Consider the following 22285-nt stretch of genomic DNA (forward strand, 5'->3'; position numbering starts at 1 on the left):
GAAAAACAAACCACCGATTGAGTTTCAACAAATGTCTCCGTTTATATTTCTGACATTTTGGAGGACACGATGAGGTGAGGTGTGCAGAAACATACGATACAAAAATACACATTTTTGTATCGTTTTAGAAAGTTAAAGCTTAACTTTTTATTTTTTCCATTTGTGTAAATTTGGGAAAGCACTGAACGGAGTCAAAGGACTAAAAACAACAACACGGGGACTCTACACTGATTTAATTTCTTCACTGTCGACTACAGCCTCACAACCATTGCTTGTTCTTTCCATTTCTTACCAATTAAAGTTTTTCTTTTCTTTGCATCATATTTTTACTTGTTTGATGATTTGTTAGATGTAAAGTTCTTTTTCATTTTTAAACCTATGCAAACCATCTTTCGCTGCTGTTGAATTCAGTGTCACTCTCAAACAGTTAAACTATGTCTGTGCACAGTAACAGCCAAAAATGTAAATATTATTGTGTAACAGAAAGACAGTAAAAATCTGCATGAATCAGATCTACAGAGCTGATCTGATTTGTTCCACCAGAGGACAGTGTCTCACCACAGCAGCGTCTCTGGGATATTATGGAACAGTAAATTGAATGAAAACAGAATTGAAACAAAATAATCTGATAATTGTACTCAGGCACATGTAGGTGCTGCTCAGTATAATATGTAAAAGTTGACCCGTGCAATCTGTGTATGCCGTTTTTATCTCTTTGATTTGCAGTAGAAAACGTTGACATAGATATTGTCCTCTATACTCAAAAAGTGACATTTTCAACAAAATTTGATCCAGATTATTACCCAACATGAACTTCAACTGCAGTCATCTAAACTGAGATGTAGTAAATATATATGAAAAGGATTCAATCTCTTGATTTACATTTTTAAATATTACATATTAGAGAAGAGCTGTTCAGTCATGGTAGCAATAGGAGCCATTACAATGAGTGTTAATTCTCTTTAATCCCTCTAAAGGGGCAGCAGGTCATTACAGTTCACTTAACATGATGTTCCAGCACTGTAACGTTATACCTCTGCATAAGTACATCACACACACACACGCACACACACTTGCCATCAGCTGGTCACATGACCTTGACAAGACACACACAAGTTTCAGGTTCCTTCTCTGGTGTCTCTGTATGGAAAGAGGCCCTGAGTGTGTGAGAGCTAACACTGATTCTGCAGGAACAAAGTTTACTGATCTCCTCTTCCTCTCTCAGCAGTCTGACCACACGGCATCATGGGAAACCAGTAGGCTGCTTTGAGGCTTTGAAGGTGCTGAGCTAAGACGTTTTTACCTCAAAAGAAAGAAGTTGTCTTGAAACTGCAGACAAGCAGGTTACTTCCCCAGCAGTCACATGAATGATGACATGTATACCTTAAACTCTCCAGAGATATGAAATTAAAGAGTTTTAATGAAGACCATGTGAGGTTTAAACGGGTCAGTTTTAAACCAGTGCTCCTGACTAAATTGAGACTTTTAATTTAACATTTTTCTCTGTGCTCTGCCTATGAGTGCCTGAAGATGCTTTCTTTTCTGTTATTTCATAGGAGCTCATTTAAATGAATAATTCCTGCATCAGCAATAATACTGTGAAAATGTCACGCTGCATTGTTCAGACCCGTCGGTAAAATCAATGGATTTAAAAGTCTGTAAGATAATTACCAAATATCTTAAAGCGGTAATAAGTCCTTCATAATATTTCTGCCAACAATTGTCTCCATCCTTCTGAACATCTGCATCCTCTCATGTACACATAAATCCTCTTTAATACATTCACTTAAATCTTGCAGAGTGCCAACAGTCAGAACTTAACTTAACTTCAGATTACTTTAATCATTTTTGGGATGAAATTGTATATCTAAATGTAAAGCAATGTTTGCTTCCCCATTGTCTTCTAAATTACATGTATTTCATCTAATATTTAAGTTTCTGGGTATAACTGTATATTTACTGCGACTTCTAAGAAGTCAGACTGTGTGTGATGTGATTATAATTCATAGTTTTCCATGCAGGACAATATATGTGGAGCTTGTAATCACATGATTTGACTTTCCAATACTACAATCTGATTTGTTCACGCAACCCTCTGCTCACTCCTCCACCAGCAGAACGTGCTTAGAGTACGTTATTGAGCTGTAAGTCTGTTTTGAAATCTTAAATAATGACAGGAGTCCTTTTTGGTTTAATTCTGAACAGATTTTAAAGGTGCGTTCCATACAGTGTTCATCCAGAGTCCTACATGTGAAGGCTCAAGCTTATTTACAGAACATAGAGATATATACAGTCTTTATATAGAAAACAAAACTACCAACAAAAATAATCATCTTTTTTTATAGCAGCAAAAAAGAAGAAACTAAAAGAGAAATATGTATATTTACATCTTATTTTTTCAAATAACAAGGCATATTATATATAGTACAGTGCGCATACTTGCTTTCCCATTCTTTAAGTATTCTTCTAGATTTAATCTCTGTGAGGATCAAAGTATATAGGCATCTCATAGCCACACACACACACACACACACACACACACACACACACTCACACACACTCTCACACACACACCGAGTCTGGCCAGGTTGGACTATAACTGCATGGCCGCCACGCTGCTGCTGTTACTGACAGTTGCTGCTGGGAACATGAAGCAGCATCACCACCACGTCGCCACATTCATTCAATGATCAGGACCGTGGAGCCAACATGGCTGCCACTGAAAAAGTGCAAAGGCCAAACTCTCATGTGTGGCTGTGCCTTAAAATAAAAATTAAAAATACACTTTCTAGTTGAGTTAAAACACCAGAACAGAGAGAATAAAGACTAAATAACCTCAGGTATTGCAGCCATCGATTCCAGAGTTAAGTGTAAACCAGGTGATTGCAAAGAACAGAGAACATGAACCCAAAACAAACACTGAGATGACGTTTAACACGCTCTTGCCTTTCGCTTTACATGTGAGCAGCTGTGACACGACTGCAAACATGCGCGCACGCGCACGCGCACGCGCACACGCACACACACACACACACACACACTCCAGTCTGACTGTGTAACATCTCCCGTAACAGCAATTAGAATAGCTTTAACTGATTTTGGAAACGAAGTGAAATGTGTCCTTTACGGACATGAAAGCTCTAAAAAATAAATATCAACAGTTTGTTTCTTCCTTTTTGCAAAAAACACTTCTACTGTTTTTAGTTTTTTCTTAACTTAATAATGTGCAAGTTCTGTGCAATGTCAGGCTTGTCGAACATCAAAACAAAAATTATTTCGGCTGAAATCACTTCACATTCATTGACCTTGTTTTTAACATTTAAGTCACAAGATGGAATCAAAAAGGTAAGAACTCAATCTCCCAGCAGGCCATGCTGCTGTCTGAACATTCCAGAGTCTGCGGGTAATAGAAGGCTTGGGACGTTGGGGAAAAAAAGAGAAATCAAAGACTTACCACTGTATTGAAAACGAAACACTAAAGTTGCACTTCAAGTATTCGAGGCCTAGAGTTTCTCACCTACACTTTCAACAAGGAGTGTTGCTCGGGAAGACGACACAAACCTCGTCTTCAGGCCACATGCACACTGTGTTAAAAAGCAACGAGATGTGTGCCGTCTCAAACTGTACTCGGAAAAATGTGCACAAACTTTGGAAAGTCACATTGCTTGTCGTGCGTGTACTGACCCAGACCGAGCACAGAGTTTCAGCTTAAATAGTACATGTTGGTTTTTCTTCACACATTTAAGTTCAAAACAAAAACATCCAGCCATGCATTAGAAAATACATCCCTGACCTGTTAGGACAACAAAGAGCTTGAGTGATTTGTACAGAGTCATACTTTGGTGTTCCGCACATGCATATTGCTGTTGTCACATGCAAACCTCTCAAACCCAAAGCTATGTTTTTATCTTCATGTTTGTCATTAAACTGACGCTGTGTGTCCATTATTTAATCCAGACTATTTTATTGCCCTAGAGGTTACAGAAGACATTCAAAACTCTGGCATCTGTATCCCCTCGTCTTTTGTCATTGTCCCATCCCTGCTTTTTTTTTTGTCCCAGCACCACAGCCAGAGGGTCAACCCAGGAAGCAAAAAACACACTCTCTCTCTCGCTCTACTCTGCTCTGGGACTGAATGAATGTACCTGAAATCATGGAAGGAATCTATTCTGTTAGAAACAGGATGAAACTCTGCACCAGCACCCGTCCAAGTGAAAGAAAAACAATAACCACATCATCGGTGAGTGAATTCACTTCTAAAACCAAAAATATAAATACTCCTCTCTGTTAAATGCTCTAATACACACCAAAATAAAATGTTCTTCCATCAGTAAATTAAGTCACTGCAATTTACATTTCGATTCCTTTCAAATTTGCATGTTTCAGCTGATTGAGCTAAAAGGACAACCGACCCAAATCCACAGCCTTTCCCCCCCGACAGATGCAGGATTTCACCACCACCCTCACAGACCACCACAGACCTCTTCCCAGCTGATTAACAGAGGCTGTTATTGCAACAAAAGATCGGATTTGTCAGAAAACAAAAGACACAATAAAGTGTTAAATCTTTCACTTTAACTTTCTTACTACAACTTTTTTTTTTTTTTTTTTTTTTAAAACGTCCAGCATTGTCAGCTATTAAAACATTCCAAGATCACTATTCCTTTTTGGTCTACAATCAACATTATTCAGTATTAATAAGAGTTTAGTTTTATACAACTTGCACGAGTTTTAATAAAATACTTTTGTAATTAGCCCCTCCGTCTCATCACTGTGTAAACTCAACAGTTTCTTCCTCATCCTCCATCACGTCCTCATGAAGCAGCAGACGCAGTGTGGAGAAGCATCACCGGCATCTCTCACTTCATGTAAAAGAAACTAACTGAAGCTGTTCGGCTCAAGATCAAATATATCCTAGGCATGGGCAGGCTGGGGGGTTTTTTGGTCAATTATTCTTGATGTTTTGTAGTTTTTCGGGAGGCAAAGGTGGATTGTTTTCAAGGTGACTATCTGTTAAGTTTTAGTTTTCAAGAGCAGACATTTGATTTTAATAAATTTGAAGTCTGCGGAAAATGTTAAATCTGCCTCCATTGCCTTATTTTGGATCAAGTTAAGACACGTATTTCCTAATCTTTAAATATTAAAATGTTGCTTAATTTCAAACATTTAAAAGAACATTTTGGCATTTTGGGAAGACGCAGATGAGAAGATCGATAGCACGTTCATGTCTGAATGCTGAATATTTTCACATTCCTCCAGTCCTCCTGTCATCCCTCTGTCCTTTTCTAACTATCCATTCAGCATACAACACACAGATGTCATCTAAACTATTATATCATACTTATATTTGGCCCTGTACAGTGGAACCAAGATACCTAGACCAGGAGCGGAAATCCTCACATAACAAGCCTGAACTAGAAGGATATATTTTGCCTCTCTTACATTACATATTTATCCAGGACCCATTCTAACATTCTTGTGTCCAATTCCAGATTACTGGTAGAGTTACTGCTGGATCCACTGGAACAGAGGAGCGCCAGGAGCGTCCTGCTGGTGTCCGAAGACAAATGCGTCCAACAACCCAAGAGGACTTCAAAAAAAAAAGTTCTTACTGGATGCTATTGAACACAATTTCAAACTATGGCTCAGCTAATGTGCAGCTAGTGACAAACATTGTGCTAACAGCATTTTCTTAAAATGATTAAGCAAGAAAGCAGAGAGAGAGAGAGAGAGAGAGAGAGAGAGAGAGAGAGAGAGCAGCTCCACCTCTCTCTCCTCTTCTTCTCTGGTGTTTGGTTTGTCTCTCCTCTGCTCCTCTATCATGCAGCATGTAGGTCAGTCGAGATTATTCAAAACAAACAGAAGCATCATTCTGGGCCCTCAATAAATCATGACAATAATATTTGGGATTGTAATGCCCTGTAGACTGCACATATTGCAACTGCACTCATTTTTTTCCCCCGGGAATCTCACTCAATACACATCTGTATTCTTGACCCTCAATATACAGGCCGCTTCTGAGCAGAGCCTATTGTCATCTTTGCCCTGGAGTGAAGGCCAAATTAAAGACTTTAGCACTCCTGCCACGTGGAGGAGGGCAAAAACACACACACACACACACACTTGCAATCAATCTGGGGATTAAAGAGTCATTTTTAAAGAACCAAGAGCCAGGCACCGGGCTCTTTGTTTCAGAAATGCCACTTGCAGAAGTCTCTAGAGTCTTAAAGCTACTGTTGCAGAATGCTGAAAAAAAAAGTCCCGCAAATCCGAGCGTGTCATTGGGTATATTTTGGTGAAAACGTCAGCAGACACACACTCGCACACACTCTTGTCAATCTCGTCGGCATCATCATAGCAGATTAGATCGAGCCGATTCCACGGCGAGGAAGAACAATTTTCAGCATTTTTGAATGGTTGCAGCTTCAAGGACTAATGTTCGTCAATTATTCATGTGTTCATTCGATTGTGTTGACCACAGATGAAGAGGTGTGTGTGTGTGTGTGTGTGTATATGTATATGTGTGCAAGTCCCCTGAATTGTCAGGCAGCTGCTCAGTAGCACCTTCTAAAGGCCCTGAGAGACAGAGACAACCTCTCCTTAAAACCACCTCTGGACAACCCTGACAGATCAGTCAAAAGCTTATGAGGGGTAAGTGTAAAGAATTTCTGTGATGGCCGAATCAGCACTGGGACCAGAATGCTTTGTTGGCCTGGTGTGACACTGGTCCCATGTAAGATTGAGTTGTTTTCTTCAGCAAATCAAGAAAAAGCCTGTCAAAGAAAGTAGAGACACCAAGAGTGGACCAAATGTTGTGTCTGTGAACTCCAGCATGACGCGGACGGCAATATCCTAAAGTCTTCCCATCAGCAATCTTTTCAGTGAATTTTGTTGTTTCTGCAGCAGCGTGTCTGTCGACTTAAGCCAGCCAATCACAGAGCTGACTCGTTCTCCATGTGACAGGAAGCGGTGGTGGTTGTGGTGGTGGTGGTGGCCTTGCCCTTCTTGTTGAGTTTCAGGAAGCTGGGTTTCTCTGTCACCACTGTAACAGCCACTTTGTTGCTGTTGTAATTTTCCAGTTTTGTCAAGGACCGTTTCGAAGCTTTGGCGGATTCCCCATCCCTGTCAATCATAATCAAAATCACAACTGTTAGGACGGTGTTTTGGGGCTTAAAGGAACAGTTTGACGATCTGGGTTATATGCTTTTTTGCTTTCTTGCCAAGAGCCAGTTAGCTAAGCAAAAATACTGGAACCAGTTACAACAACTGAGCTTTGGAGGTGCTGATTGTATTACCTTCTGACAGCCAGGCTAACTGTTTCCTCCTGTATCCAGTCTTGTGCTAAGCTAAGCTAACCAGCTGCTGCCTGCTGCTTCATATTTATCGTAATGCCATGAGAGTGGTATCGCCGTTCTCATCTAACTCTCGGGCAAGTGAAAAAGTGTATTTCCAAACATGTCTAACTATTTCTTTAAAGACAGCAAAAAGACCAGAACTCACCCGTTGTTTGGAGTCGGGTAAATGACCAGGAAGAAGGCGGTGAAGAATCCGAGGAGGGAGCCCCCAGAGGCCACCATGGGAATGACACGAACGCTGCCAACAGCCTCCACTACAGCACCCAGAGCTGAGGCCACCAAGATCTGACTGATGTAGACCTGCAGAATAGCAAACGGTTAAATAACAACACAGTCTTTTTGTGTACTGTATGTATACATATAAACATACACCACAAAGATTTAATTACGACAATATCACTCACCTGGCAGGATAAGATGGCACAGTCGATGCCAAAGCCTCTGCGGGAGTTACCAGGACTGTGCCTGATGTACTGCAAAAGGCAGAGACACAGTTACAGTTAATGAAAAGCTACATATTAGAAAAATAGCTTTTCACATCTACAGTAATACAGAATGATTCTCTTGGCAGGTTAATATTACATATTAAAAACAAACAAACAAGGTTTTTCAAGTTGAATATGTCCGTACCTCTTTCATTTCGTGATACTGTCCCAGCAGAGCATAAGGACAATAGGAGATGCTCATGGAGATTATGCCCATGCTGCTGATCATCACCATGGACACATACACGTTAGGGAAGATTGCCATAACAGCTGTTCCTAATGAGGGAAATAAAAGAGAAAAAAAACGTTATTTGTCAGCTGTTCACTCATTTATTTAGTTTATTCTGTTATGTGGTTCATACCTATGGAAAATGCAAGCGTTCCCATGATGTAGATGACCTTAATGCTCAGGTCAAAGTTGTCAAGGTACTTCTGAAGGATAGCTGGGGAAGGTAGATTAGTGGATCGGTTAGTACAGATTTTAATGTCGAGACGAAAATAAAAGAGCACTTTACAGCCGAGAGCTTGGTTTCTTTAAAGGAACAGTGTGTAGGATTATGGGGGATTTATGGGCAGAACTAGAATGTTATATTATAACTACTGTATGTTTTCATTAGTGTATTATCACCTGAAACTAAGAGTCATTGCGTTTTCGTTAGCTTAGAATGAGACATTTATATCTACATACGAAGCAGGTCCTCTTCATGGAGTCCGCCATGTTGCACCGCCATGTTTCTACGGCAGCCCAGAGCGGACAAACCAAACACTGGCTCTAGAGGGGGCCATGAACGTGTTTACTTTAGTTGAAGGCCACCGTAGATGCTAGCACACACTTGGGAAGGAAGGGGTGAGCTGGGGGGGAGGGGGTGTTCAGTTGGACGACAACTGCAACCTCACCACTTGATGCCACTAAATCCTACACACTGTTCCTTTAAGACAGTTTGGCAACCCAATATGGAAGTGTGTGTGCATGAGACTAAGTGCATTCATATGTGCTTGTGTTACCTGAGCACGTAGCAGCAGTCATGGCATATATAACCAGTCCCCAACATCCCATCTGAACTCCTTTGTGATAGTCCTCCAGCAAAGTAGAGTTAAGAGGAGCCTGAGAGAGATAAAAACAGGCTTCGTTCTTAACTGGGCTGTGGATTAACTAGGCAGAGACACACTCTCATCTTGAACCTTTCTGTAGACAGCTTGACATGACAATATCAGAGTAAGAGACAAAAAGAAAAAGACCATAAGAAAATGAGAAATTGAACTTAAGATAAATGCAGGGAAATATATATATATATATATATATATATACTGTATATATATATGTGTGTGTTTAGCTGCTGTTTCACGTACAGTAGGATCTCCGTGGTAGATGACTTGACCCATGAAGTCAGTGAAGAAGATGGCCTCAGCAATGATGGAGAACCAGGTGAACAGGTGACAGGCGCACAGTCGCAGCAGCTCCGGAGGCATCTTCAGTATGGAGTGCCACAGCAGCCGCACAGTGGTCTCAACCTAAAGACAGGAGACCAGGTCAGACAACACCTACCCCAAAAAGACACACTTAACATACCAGAACGAAATGACGGAGTAAATTCCTTCTCACCTCTCCCTCTTCGCTCTCTGTATCCCCACTGGAGGAGTTAGTGTTTCCGCTGCGGTGTCTGTTTGTCTGTCTGTGCCTCCTCCTGTGTCTGGCCTGCACTTCGTACAGGTCGTTCATGCTGCGAGACGGCTTGATGAGATAAGCTGCATGGGCCTGGCGGCAGCGGTAGCGGTGGCTCCCCACTCGACCGTAGTAGGAGAAGGTGCAGGACGGCTGGCGGTAGAAGATGTGACGGTGACATGACTGCCGCATGGGGGCTCCAGTACTGGCGGCTGGAATAAGAGACGGATTAAGGATCAACATTAAGTGATGGTTTATTATCGTTATTCACAGGTTAAGAAACCTTAAAATACTGAGAATAGGGTAGCACATTTTCCCCTTCTTTTCATGGGATTGCTCTAAAGTACACTCCTTTGGATCTAGCTCTTCATCTCCTTAATGACTCCTCAGAGTTGCTGCTCCCAGAAAAGGTGAATATATTATTTCAAATACATTGTTGTAATCAGCAAGATTCAATACAAAGACTTCAATACAAACAAATTTGTTTAAATAATTAAATAGTTTTCTATCACATCAGTTCAAATAACACTAAAAAATACTGGATAGCTCATTAATAATTACAATAAATATTATAATTTTTTTCATTGAATCTAGAATTGTGAAAGTGAAAAATAACGTTAAGATACAAACCTTTGACCATTCCAGCCCGATGTGCTTGTCCTTTAGAGCTCAGCCCGTTGGTGCTAGCTCTGTCAGGATTAGTCACACTGGCTAACAGCCGCCCGTTCAGTGTCCGCTGCTCGTTGAGCTGGTTGTTCAGCAACGCCTCCTGACCGTCGTCATTTTCCATTTCCTGTAAGAAAGCGGAGAGGCGGGAAATTCTGGGGCTGGTGGCGTGTGTTTGGTGGTTGTTGGGTTGGAGCAGGTCTTGACTTCCTACACTGCTGCTGCGTCTGATGTTGCCAAACCGGGGTGGCGGAGTGCTACGGTTTAGGTTGAAGAAGTTGCCTGTCGTAGGAGGCGAGCCCTGATAGGGTGAGAGGCGGTCAGCAAAAATGGACGGCTCTAAGTGGCACAGGTACAACGCATCGTGGTCCAGGTGGTCGAGAGTGGTGTCTGCCATGGCGAGGACACTGTCACTTTTACCTGGAGACAGATGGGAAGAGATTAGTTTAGATGTGGTTCCATAGCAGTTAACAGTTTAACTGACGTTGTTACATCCGGACAGAGACGACTTTCTTTCTGTTTGATTAGGATTAGGATTATTTGTTTGGATTTGAAGGGTAAAACATGTCGTTCAGTTTCAGCAAAAGAAGCAAGGGTCTATGAACTTACTTCTCACAAGCTCCATCTCTAGGAAGTCCATGTCCATATCCCCATGCTCTGACAGGTTGTCTCCATAAGGGTCATAGAGGTCGTAGCTGTCCATCGTTTCATCCTCTCCAATCAGTTCAAGCTTGGGGGCGAGAAGTCCATTCCTGCCATTGGTTGATGGTTGCAGTTTGGTGCGATCCGGACTCTCCTGGTGAGGACAGAAAACCAAAGTCTTAGGGTTTTTTTATTTTGTTAAACTACAATTATATTTTAGATTGCAAACACACACACACACACACACACACACACACACACACACACACACACAGTACCTGATCCAGTCTGTCATGTTGGGGCAAATAAGGCTGCTCATCGATGCTGAAGAGATGTAACACCACAGAGACGGAGAAGAGGATGGCAGCGAAGACGAACAGGATCTGCTCCTGGGACTTGAAGATTGCTCCAAGGAAGGTGTGCGTCCAGTCTAAACCTCCGAGGGCGTAGCCGACCGCACCACCGAGACCTGCACACACGGACAAAAGTTTAAACGTACAAACGAAACATAGGCAGAAAGGGATTGTATCTGATTCTCTCTGAGTGCTAGTTTATGTTAAATTTGTGTCCATTCCAGTCAGTTACGTTAAAGCTACCGTTGCCATATTAAAATCCTGTGAAAGTGTGTCAGAAGTCAGTTGTACCTGCTGAGGCAGCGTGGATGTTGAGCGCCATGTCTTGTTCCTCCGAGTCCGCCACGTCTAGCAGGTACGCTCTGATTGGTCCCTCCGTGGCATCTGCACTAAAGTCCAACACTACCACCCCCAGCACAGTAAGAACAATTCCTATTGGTTGGCTCCCCTGCTCGTCACCCATCGACAGACCTAATGGAGAAAGACGTGAATAGACAAACAGTTATAATTGTAAAAATACATTTGTTGTCATAATACAATTAAATAACCAACAATAAAAACTGTTTGATTGTTGAACAGATAACAGAAAGAGATGTGGATACAAAATAAGGCAGATGCATATTGAAATGGGTGAATTAGTCCTAGACGCAATGATTGTTAAAAAAAAGGCTAATAAATATCTACAGAAACTGAATAGAACTCATAATTACAGCACATGTACAAAAAGTCTACATACAGTACATTTTAATTTTAGAAATTAATATTATAGTAGGAAATATAACACACATCTGGAATGTTAAACTGATTAGTGAGTTACAACACCTGTACACCACCACAAAGACGTACACAAATGGGTCACTGCACATTTCCCATACTGCTTCGCATGATTTGTGTGACCTCGTGTGCCTCATTACATTTGAGACCCAGTCCTGCCCTCGAGCTGCTCAATGTGCGTTTGTGTATGAGGGCTTAGTGTGAACTGGTATGAATGTATGAACCCAAAGCTTGAGGATCATGTAAATAAATGTGCGAGTGAGTGAGTGACACAGCATGACTTTGCAATGAAATCCATTAACGTTGGGGAAACAAAACGTTCATAGCAAGACTGTGGGTGGGTGTGTGTGGGTGTGTGCATGGGACAATGGAGCGGCACTACTCACTAGAGCCAGGCAGACAGACAGGAAGTGAATTGTGATTGGTGTAAAGGGGGAAAGCAAACAGGAAGCATTTCCCTGTGAACTGCCTGCTCCTGTGTTCCCATGTCAACACGCACGCACGCACACACACACACACGCGCACACAGACAGGTTACTACAGTTTTCCCATATCACACTGTGTTGTCAACACACATTCATATATACATAACCATGGAAACATACACTTTCTCTCTCTTAATCTCTCATCTCCCCATACAGGTTACTGGTCTTTTCAGAGACAAAAAGATGTTGTAGTTTTTGCTAACTATACAGTTGTACCAGCAGAGAATACATGCAACCAAGGTCTGAACGCTAACACCATGCCTGTAGCTAGCTAATGACATCAGATTTTTAGCACCCTACGTCTACCAGGGATGCAGCTGATAACCAAAATGATGATGGATGATGAAGTTAGCAAGCTACTGTAGTCTGCTAACATTGAGGTAGTTGATAGTTATTACAAATAATAATGTGTGTAGCTTGCTGCACATGTAGACGGAGTGTCAGGATCCCACAGGTTTCACATTCTGCTGATGCCTCACTTCTTATTGCCTTAATGCATAGTTTTTTCGGTTTGGCAGCTTATAAAAACTTAGTTCTGGGTTCTTTACCCTGAAAACCGCATCTCAACACAGAGCAGCTTGAATGCATTTTGCTGTTGTTTGATAGCACCTTCACGCAATATTTTCCCCTCCAGTGTGGGCGGGACTTAATTGTGCTCTGTCTTTATGGCATGAGACAGATAAATAACTGGACCAAAGCTTACAGGTCAATACTATAAAGAACAAAAAATACTGTGCGACGTAAAACTTAAGAGTTGGTGGTCAGTGGTTATTTTTCATCTTTCTCACAATATGTTATAATTTCTGTTATTGTGTAACACAAATGGTAAAAAATTTTACCCGTGTACAAGAAAGTTGTGATAATAACAAATAATAAAGCTACTGACTGCAACACCAATCAGCTTAAACAACCGTTTGTCATCATCAATAAATTCACCGATACGCTGATGACACACACCTTACACTGCTGTTGTCTTTGTGTGTGTGTGTGTGTGTGTGTGTGTGTGTGTGTGTATAGACAGATATGGTTAGTGACATTACAACCGGAACTATAGTGATGTAGTTGGCCTTGTGAGGCAGGATTGACAACTGATCAATTTGATTGATTGGATTGGTTATATGTGTCCTTAACCATTGGATGACGTAATAAGCTGAGGGTCAAACTGAGGATAACTGAGGATAACACCAGTATCTGAACAAGGACACGACCTGGAAGCTTTCGGCAAGTGATGCTAAAAGAAGCTGTCCTGTTCTTTCAGTTCCTCTGTGGCACTAATGCATGATGGGTAAAATTTTGTGATTCAATTCCCACTGAGGCCGTGAAAGTCTCAAGTGGTTTAGATAACAGCATTCAGCAGATGGCACAAAGCAAACCTCTTGCATTTTTAGGCCATGCTTCTGTGATTTATAAATACACTTGTGTATAAAAACAGCTGTTTTTTCAACTAAAAAGTAAATTATTTTGAAAACATTAACAGTACATTTTCACACCTGCAATTTAAATATTTGATGATGCCCGTAATCCCTTTAAATTCCACATAAATGATCTTCAACTATCATTTCAATAAAATGATAGGATAATGTATTTGTTGCTCCCCCTTGTTTTTGTGAAATAGGGACACACTTCAAATAGCCTTTCCCTCTGAAAACACTATGGAAACATTAGTTTACTCGACTAACAAGATGCCTGCAGCTGATCAAAGGGCCCAGAGAGCAGAAATAAATGGAGGGCTGATATGCTCTCTCTCAGTTCCCATTCACACACACACACACACACACACAATATAAATATCGAATGATAAACACTCACCGATCAGCGATCCATTCAGAAACAGTGCCACTCCTATCAGTGTCCCTATACAGAGAGCCAGGATGAACGGTCTCCTCCTGCCCCATCGCAGAGTGCAGCGGTCGCTGGCCGAGCCGATCAGAGGAGTGAACATGAGGCCGAGGACCGGACTGAGGAACCATGTCAGACTGTAGTACTGCTCTGGAAGACCTGCACACAGACAGACAGACGGATATGAGTAATAGACAGTGATGTTGACAGCTAGCGAGAGGTGTGAGCTCTTTGATCATCATCCACATTGAGACAGATGCTCAAAGATGACCAATAAACAGATTTGACCATGCAGTTTTTCTGTCATCCACCAGGGGGTGCAAGTAGAATCTTGTAGGAGTGAGAGGCATCATTCTTTAATTGATTGGTTTGAAGTAAACTGAATATTTGCATATTACAAAAAACAAGGCTATGCATGTGATTCATGCGAAACTGCAAACAAGCACTTTTAAAATAAAACATCAATAATTAATGTGATGTTTGGGTTTACAATTCTGAAGAATGTTGCCTAATTTATATATTTTACCAAAGTCAAACTTCACTGGCTGGCTTTATTAAAATAATGTCTGTTGTGATGATCATTTTTACTTTATTTAGAATATGATAAAAGAGTAGCTACTTATGATAACTGTCATTGCAGGTGAAGTATACTGCAACATAAATTGACCGTTGTGTTGTTGCCTCAGTTACTTAAGTGCAAACTTTGTCAACGCTGGCTGTGAAAATGTTCTAAGAGGAAAAAAAAGGAGAGAAGCCATGGAGTAACTGTACGCAACAGGAGGGTCTGTGTGAACATTCGCCCTGGATTATCAAACAAAGGACTACAACGTCCACTCTTGTGTGCTGGTTAATGCAGAGAAAATGAGCAGCCGTGTGGAGTCTCAGTGATTAAGTTTCGTGGGCTTTTGTGACACAAAAGAAACGACATCTGTCCATCCTGTCCATCAGGATTATTGTGTTCATGAAACAAATAGTGTATTTGTTTCATGCTTCTTTTGAAAAGTACAAAAGTGTTTAAAGTGTTGTTGTCATTTCTGACTACTGGTGCTTAAATAGACTTGATTTAAACGTATTAACTTGAAAGCAGGAGGTCATGAAAAGCAACTGAAAGTCCTGCTGGCTAAAGCAAAAAGAAAACTGATGAAGGGGGGGGGACTCTGAATTAAATTAATTGGACTTGACCTTAACTTAGACCGTTATGTCCATGGGCCTTTGTTACTGAGCACATATTTAATTATTTTGTGCCTTAACTTTCCATCGCCGAACACCAGGTGAAGATCACACACACACACACACACACACACACACACGCACACACACGCACACACACGCACACACACGCACACGCACGCGCACACATGCACACACATGCACACACATGCACTGCGTGACAGGATCTCAAATTAGAATGGATGAAATAACTTTGTACATTTAGCTGTAAACACACAGGATGGAACAATATAACAGAAATAGTGTTCAGTAAACATAATTATAATAGCTTTTAATAATGTCAGACAAGAGCCTGCACACACAAACCTGTCATCAACAAAACCAGTTCTCATACAACCTCACAAAGGTGTCTGTCGGGGCAAGGCTTAACCCGTTTAAAACACACCCACACCCACACCCACACACACACACACCTGTGAGCTAAATATGTGTCTAAATATGTTTCATAGTCAAAATGAAACCATTTTATTTTATTTCATCACCTTGGGATATTCACATACTGTAGAGTTAGAGTTTATGAGGTTTACAGGGATTATAGGAAGTATTATAGCATCTTTTTACAGTAAATTCTATAAAAGAAACTGATCGGAAAGATGGGGGTTGAAAAGCAAGTCTATATAAGTCTCGATGAGATTATGAGTCGATTACAAATATGACACATTTCTGACCCCATTTATTTTTCCACAGGGGTGGCCAAGTTCATAGTTCATAACTCACATTTTGAAACTGCACACTCATTGCCCGAGGATATTGATAAACCAAGATATTTGCTAGTCTGTTCTGGTCTATTGAACTCATAATTAAAACATTCCTCACACTGAAAATAATAATGTTGGTATTTCTAAAGTTTCTTACCAACAAGAGCCTAACCCATCAATTTGATTACATATCAAAAAAAAAACAATCACTGCATAATTAAACCAGTTATCCCAGAGTCATTACACAGTGGTTCCATTATCACCACCAAAAAAAAAAAAACACAATTACATCAGACTACGCCCCTTGGACACGTGATTTCACTGCGCCGCTTAGAAGAAGAAGATGAGGAGGAGACAGACGGTCTTTTAGCCGAGTGAAGTCAGCTCAATCGCATATAATTAAATCTGAACTCTATCAAATAAAATACATTAAATGCCATTTGGCCGCCACACTATGCCTTTCACACGAGAGACAGACTCTGAAAACATCTACTCATGGAGTCCGTCCCACTCTTGATAATCTTTCCACCTGCGGTTTGAAGGTACGGCAGCCAAAGGTGGCTCAAATAATGAGTAATAGCTTTGCTTAAAGTTTGGGAAATACATCTTTGACTTAAGATGTTGAAGTATTAAAGGTGTATTTCTCTACGCTCATTTCTAAAAAGGTATTTGTGTTTGTTTTACTGTAAAAAGCAAAAGGAAGTACACCATTTAGAGAGTATCCCTTTAAGTGATTTCAAGCCATAATCCCCTTGTATTTGTTATTAAATCTACAGTACAGAGTGCTGTAGATCAATATATTGATATTTCATTCCTCAGTGAACAATAGAGATGGAAGAAAGCTGTGCATCGAGAGTAAGTTGATAGCAGCTAATGTGATTGAGACGACATTAGGCAACACTAAATACATCTTAAACGCATTTTCATACAACAGACCTCTGTAATGACATGGACATCGATAACGGAGCGCCACGATATCAACAATATAGAGCTTTAGTAAAATGTCCCCACCTCCTCCCCAGATCCTTTAACAGACCTTTAAAATCAGTTACGTTTCTGAACACGGCATCTGAGGTGTGACTCTGGATAGTTTACCTGCTGACTGAGGCAGTACATCCAGCATAAGAAGCTCATTTGGTTGGTAAATTCAGGGAAATGTTGCATTGGCTCCACACAGTGGGTGTCTGTGAGTGTGATGCTGATGAAGCTGTTGTCAGCAGTTTGAAGTTTGGGAAGGAGTTTGTTTGTTTACAAAATGCTGCGGTCATGTGAAAGCCTCCCTGCTGCAATCATGGTCATTTTCATGTAGATAAAACCGGTTTCTCCTCACGTCAACAATGCGATTTCCAACGAAAATATTGCCACATTACAGCTCTGTAACTGCGAGATATGTCTTGGTATTTTCTCCATCTGTTTAAATGATGTCCGACAGTCAAACTTAGAGGGCACTCATGGGTCACTGAAAACACATGCGTCACATATGCAGACTATGTTGCACAAAACGGTTTAGTGTGCCTGCACTTCACACCGTCTGCCAAGTATTATAACTTAAATGTTTGGCTACAAGAACACAGGTATATGGAGAGTATTACGAAAGAATGATACATGCCGGGCAATCGTGTTTCTTTATGAAGATTATTTCTTGCCTTTCTTCGTTAGTCAGCAGTGGGGAAAGGACAAGAAACGTGCTGAGAGAGCAACAATGTGAACACATGGTGTGCATCTACTAGCATTGTGCCACATTGGCGCTTTGCCCTCGCTCCGAACTTTACAGGTCCTGTACAACTGTCGACCTCGGTGTTTCTCATGAGCGGGCCATAAACAAGGCTTGACCCCTGTCTCCGTGGTGACCAGGTCTTCGGACACCCTGTCACCACGGAGACTCCATCACCTTCACTTCCTGGCTCCTAATATGGCCGCGTCATTCACATGGGGCTTCCTGTTGTGCGGTTTGTTCAAACTAAGGAAAACTTTGTCCGTTTATTTTTATTCCCCCTTGCTGTCACACACACACACACACACACACACACACACACACACACACACACACAGAAATTTAAAACAGTAGTATGCACACATACAGCCTACACATACAAAAGGCACATACACAAAACCTGTTTAAACTCAAACAGTGGCACCACCATAAAACAGGAGACAAAGCAGCAGATAGGAATCTGTCTGTCTGAAGGTTTGTCAACATCAAAACAGGAAAACTGTTTCCCCCCCCACACACACACACAAATGATACAGAAAAACACACAGCTAGTAAATAAAGACGTCTCTGTTCCCACACACACACACACACACACACACACAGACAGACAGACGCACCTACCATAATAGCTGAGTTCCCACACACTCGTAGTACTGTAGGTACACACACAAACACACACATTGACAGGGAACAATACTGAGAGAATCAAGACTCAGGAAGTATTTCAGAAAGAGAGAAAAAGAAATGAATGGAGTAAAGAGAGAGTGTGAGAAAGGATTGAGATGAAAGAAATGTTTAAAAAAGGGTTAGGATAAGGTGAGACAAGGAGGGAGGAAACAGAGAGAAAAGAGAGGGAGAAAGCCGGAAAGATGGAGAGACGGATGGAAAAGGTTAATATTCAAGCCGGCAGATGGCGAGGATTGTTGTTGATTGATCGTGGGAAAGAAAAATGCACAATCTGCTCCATCTATCATCAAAGTGCTAATTTTACTATGGACATACACACACAAACACACTAAATATGGAGCCCAGTGTGTGACTGTTGAGTACAGACTGGCCGTTCATACCAACTTCTGCGCAGACTTCGTGTGTTTCTCCACGTCGTGCCTGCACTCAGAAATAATAGAATAAAACTCTGTGGATCAAATTTTTTTCCAAACAACAATCTAATTTTTTCGATTTCAAAATCGCATTGTGTGAATAAAAGATATTAAAATGTGAAAAACAAAAAAAAAAAATCACTCAGATAGCAGGGACAGGTATGCTTTTTAGAATCACATGACCCAGAATTTGAAGTTGAAATCAATTCTGCGATCGCTTTTTTCCTTTAAAATAACATATACTCAAGTTTTTATCTACTGTATTTACGCGCAGACTTTCATTTTTTTTAAATAATTTCAAACAAACGATGCCCACTGTTTCCTTCTTTAAAGGGACGTCTGACATCAGTTGGTATTCACGACAGTCTTTCCTTGTTTTCAGGAAGTCCTGAACAAATATTAGTGTATTTCTGTTTTTGCACTATGATTTGTTTTGAAATTATTTCCTGAAGCTACATGGATTAGTAGAAAGTTCCCTCTGTACTCTGCTGTTCTGGAAATATCTTAGCCCTAAAGAAATGTCAAAACACGCTAAAAACTCTCAGAAATATTGAAGTGCATATCCAATCTGCAGACAAGATATTTATTGCAGCTTTAATCTTAAAATAGAATGATATGGGGGCTTATTAGTTCTGTTTTGATGGACGAGAGTCAGGACCAGATGATTCTGTAATTGGACTAATGGATAATCACTAATTAGAGATATGATCTAATATTTGTTTGGGACAAAATGGTCAAACAGAATCTATGATTAATGCCACGCACACCAACAAAATGAACAAAAAACACGAATGAATTGATTCTACTGACAAGTCTCTGTATCCGAGAAATATTTTCTCGGATACAGAGAAAGTGCATTTGTAGTTCCCTACAAATGCACTATTTACTCATGTCAGCTGTTTTAGGAAATTACTTAACTTTTCTTTTTTCAATGAAACTTAACATTTTCTTACTTGTTTTTGAAGATTTGTGACTTCAGTAGAAAACAAATGGGCTTGAGAAAGCGTTGAGAGACGGACTAACACATTGTTGGTTATAGTCTCTTCATGGGATTTGTTATCAATAAATGAAAATATAAAACTTGAATCCATTTCCTGATTCATATTTATTATGCACAACTGCTTCGTCCATTATGCTGACTCGCAAAAACCTCTCAAACCACTGTCTATTCGAGTAATTTGAGTACAAATTCACCTTCACAAGCTGTAATCATGTGCCATGAGGAATGTATATTTTCTCTAACTCCTCCATTCCTATCTGAGTTTTCTACTTCACCTCCCATGATGATAACAATATTGTGTTTCTTATCCGGTAAACAAACCCCACCATCACTCTATCCTCACGTCTACACCTCTCCATCTCTCTCTCTCTCTCTCTCTCTCTCTTTCCAGTCTCCCATCACTCCTCCAAACAAAAGTCTTTTCTCCTTCCAGCTCCTATAAACTCAACAATCTTGACTTTTTCCCAAAGAACTGACAAACATCCACTTCATTCACTCCTTCTTTCCCTTCATCTCTCCTCTCCCTCTGTTCCCATCCCTCCCATTCCCATTCTCCCATAAACACAAAACAATCCCTCCATATCCTGCGCTGGCGTGAGAAAACCCACGAGAAAAATGACAAGCATCCCGAAAAAGAGCCGGAGAAATGGTGTGAAAGTGAGAGCAAGGCAGAGGTCACGACAGGGAGAAAGTGGGCAGGAAGGAAGGAGGGTGAGAGCGAGAGAGTGAGGGGACAGAGAGCACGAGGAAAGGAAAGGAGGAAGCAGGTGTTTTTGACTAAACAAAACATGTGAAGTGAGTCAGGTGTAGCGTTCAGAGAGGAGGAGAGATAGTGAAGAAATGCCACAGAAGGACTTTGGAAGCAGATTTGAAATATTTACATCAATATTCTATTGATGTAAGCATCGGGTTGCAGGTTTTAAGCCAACATAGCTGCAGGCTGAAGGCCCATTTGTGTCTCTGCAACTAACTAGATCGCTTCTGTATATTCCTCTTGTTAGAAAAGGACAAACAGAGATCTAAAATATATGCAAACATAAAGCTGTCACACCAGCAATACTTTGGTCAGGTGTTTGAGTATTGTTTTATGTTAAAGGCTACATCAGCAACATTTGTGATGACTAGTAATGTTTTTATAAGAAGCTTCAAATGTATATGGTCCAAAACATTCCAGATTGGGATTTAAAGCTAGTTGTTACAGAGTGAAGACATTTTTGCTCTAATTTAAGGTTACAGTGAACCCATTTCCCCTTAACATTCTGCACCTACTGAACAAAACAGTTTGTCCAAGAGAATTCTGGGAAATTAAGTAAATGGTCAATCATTTACTTAATTTCCCAGAATCCTCTTGGACAAACTGTTTTGTTCAAAACTTGGCCTTTACAACGAATGTTTATAGGGCCAGTAGCTCAGCAGCCACTCAATTAATAGACACAGAGTTAACATATGTTAATGAGTGAACATCTCTGATGGAGAGAGTGACGGAGGTGCTATTGAATAAAGCAAAATGAAAAACAACAATGTGCCCAAATAACAAAAAAAGAACATGAATGTCGTTGATGGGTCTTAACAGTAACTCTCATTTCATAGCTCAAACGACAAATGCAGACGAGTTCTGTTTTTGTGCCTGACGTAAATCATCTTGAGCATTTATTTCTGATGATGGGTGTAAAAAGCTGCATGAATCCAGTGATTCAAAGTGGTGAAATTAAAAAAAAGACATTAGTTCGAAGGGTGCTATAAATGTTGGACTAACCGCTTTCTACCGAACATACTCTGCAGATATTTGTGAAACCTGGTGAACGCTGCTGAGACTAAAGCAAATACAGAAAAAGGAGCCAGATTGTTCTACCTGCTGACCTCAGCCAAAGTGTACGCTGTCATGCGAGCAGACGAAGGAAGGGGAGATAGAGGCGTTAGGGAAGAAAGGAGTGAGTCACTGTACTCCCTAGAAGTAAGAGATGGCGAGAACATCAATCACATAACAGACACACACAGACTCAACAAGCTGCACAGGCAAGGTCATCATTAACAAAGTACCTGGCAGAGTGACATACCGAGCGATGTGTGGCTCAACGGACAACAACAAACTGACAATCAATCAATGCAGAAAGGAGAATAGTGCTGGTAAAAAAAAAGAAGAGATAAGACAATGATACCTTAAATACTGTAGCTTCAAATTGCTTATTTTTACATTAATTTGGAAATTATTGCACATGAAAAGAACTGAAGTCATGGCTTTTCCTTATCTGATAGTTGATGGTTTTATATTTTATGTTAT

At 40.7% G+C, this 22285-nt stretch overlaps 1 protein-coding gene across 2 annotated transcripts in view; it reads right to left on the bottom strand.

Annotated features, from left to right (window-relative positions):
• Positions 1–2183: 2183 nt before the first annotated feature.
• slc45a4a (solute carrier family 45 member 4a) overlaps positions 2184–22285 on the bottom strand; it is a 41608-nt gene continuing 21506 nt past the window's right edge. For both annotated transcript variants that reach the window (XM_031866424.1, XM_031866425.1), the window contains 13 exons: positions 14233–14421; positions 11456–11635; positions 11090–11280; positions 10779–10965; positions 10134–10589; positions 9444–9715; positions 9191–9352; positions 8846–8945; positions 8203–8283; positions 7986–8116; positions 7760–7828; positions 7501–7655; positions 2184–7122 (listed from right to left, as the gene is read on the bottom strand). In XM_031866424.1, the coding sequence (XP_031722284.1) occupies positions 6933–7122; positions 7501–7655; positions 7760–7828; positions 7986–8116; positions 8203–8283; positions 8846–8945; positions 9191–9352; positions 9444–9715; positions 10134–10589; positions 10779–10965; positions 11090–11280; positions 11456–11635; positions 14233–14421 (2363 nt within the window). In that variant the 3' untranslated portion in view covers positions 2184–6932. The remainder of the gene's footprint in view (positions 7123–7500; positions 7656–7759; positions 7829–7985; positions 8117–8202; positions 8284–8845; positions 8946–9190; positions 9353–9443; positions 9716–10133; positions 10590–10778; positions 10966–11089; positions 11281–11455; positions 11636–14232; positions 14422–22285) is intronic.

This window comes from Anarrhichthys ocellatus, unplaced genomic scaffold, assembly GCF_004355925.1.
Source record: "Anarrhichthys ocellatus isolate YVR2014 unplaced genomic scaffold, GSC_Weel_1.0 scaffold35, whole genome shotgun sequence".
NCBI classification, from domain to species: Eukaryota; Metazoa; Chordata; class Actinopteri; order Perciformes; family Anarhichadidae; genus Anarrhichthys; species Anarrhichthys ocellatus.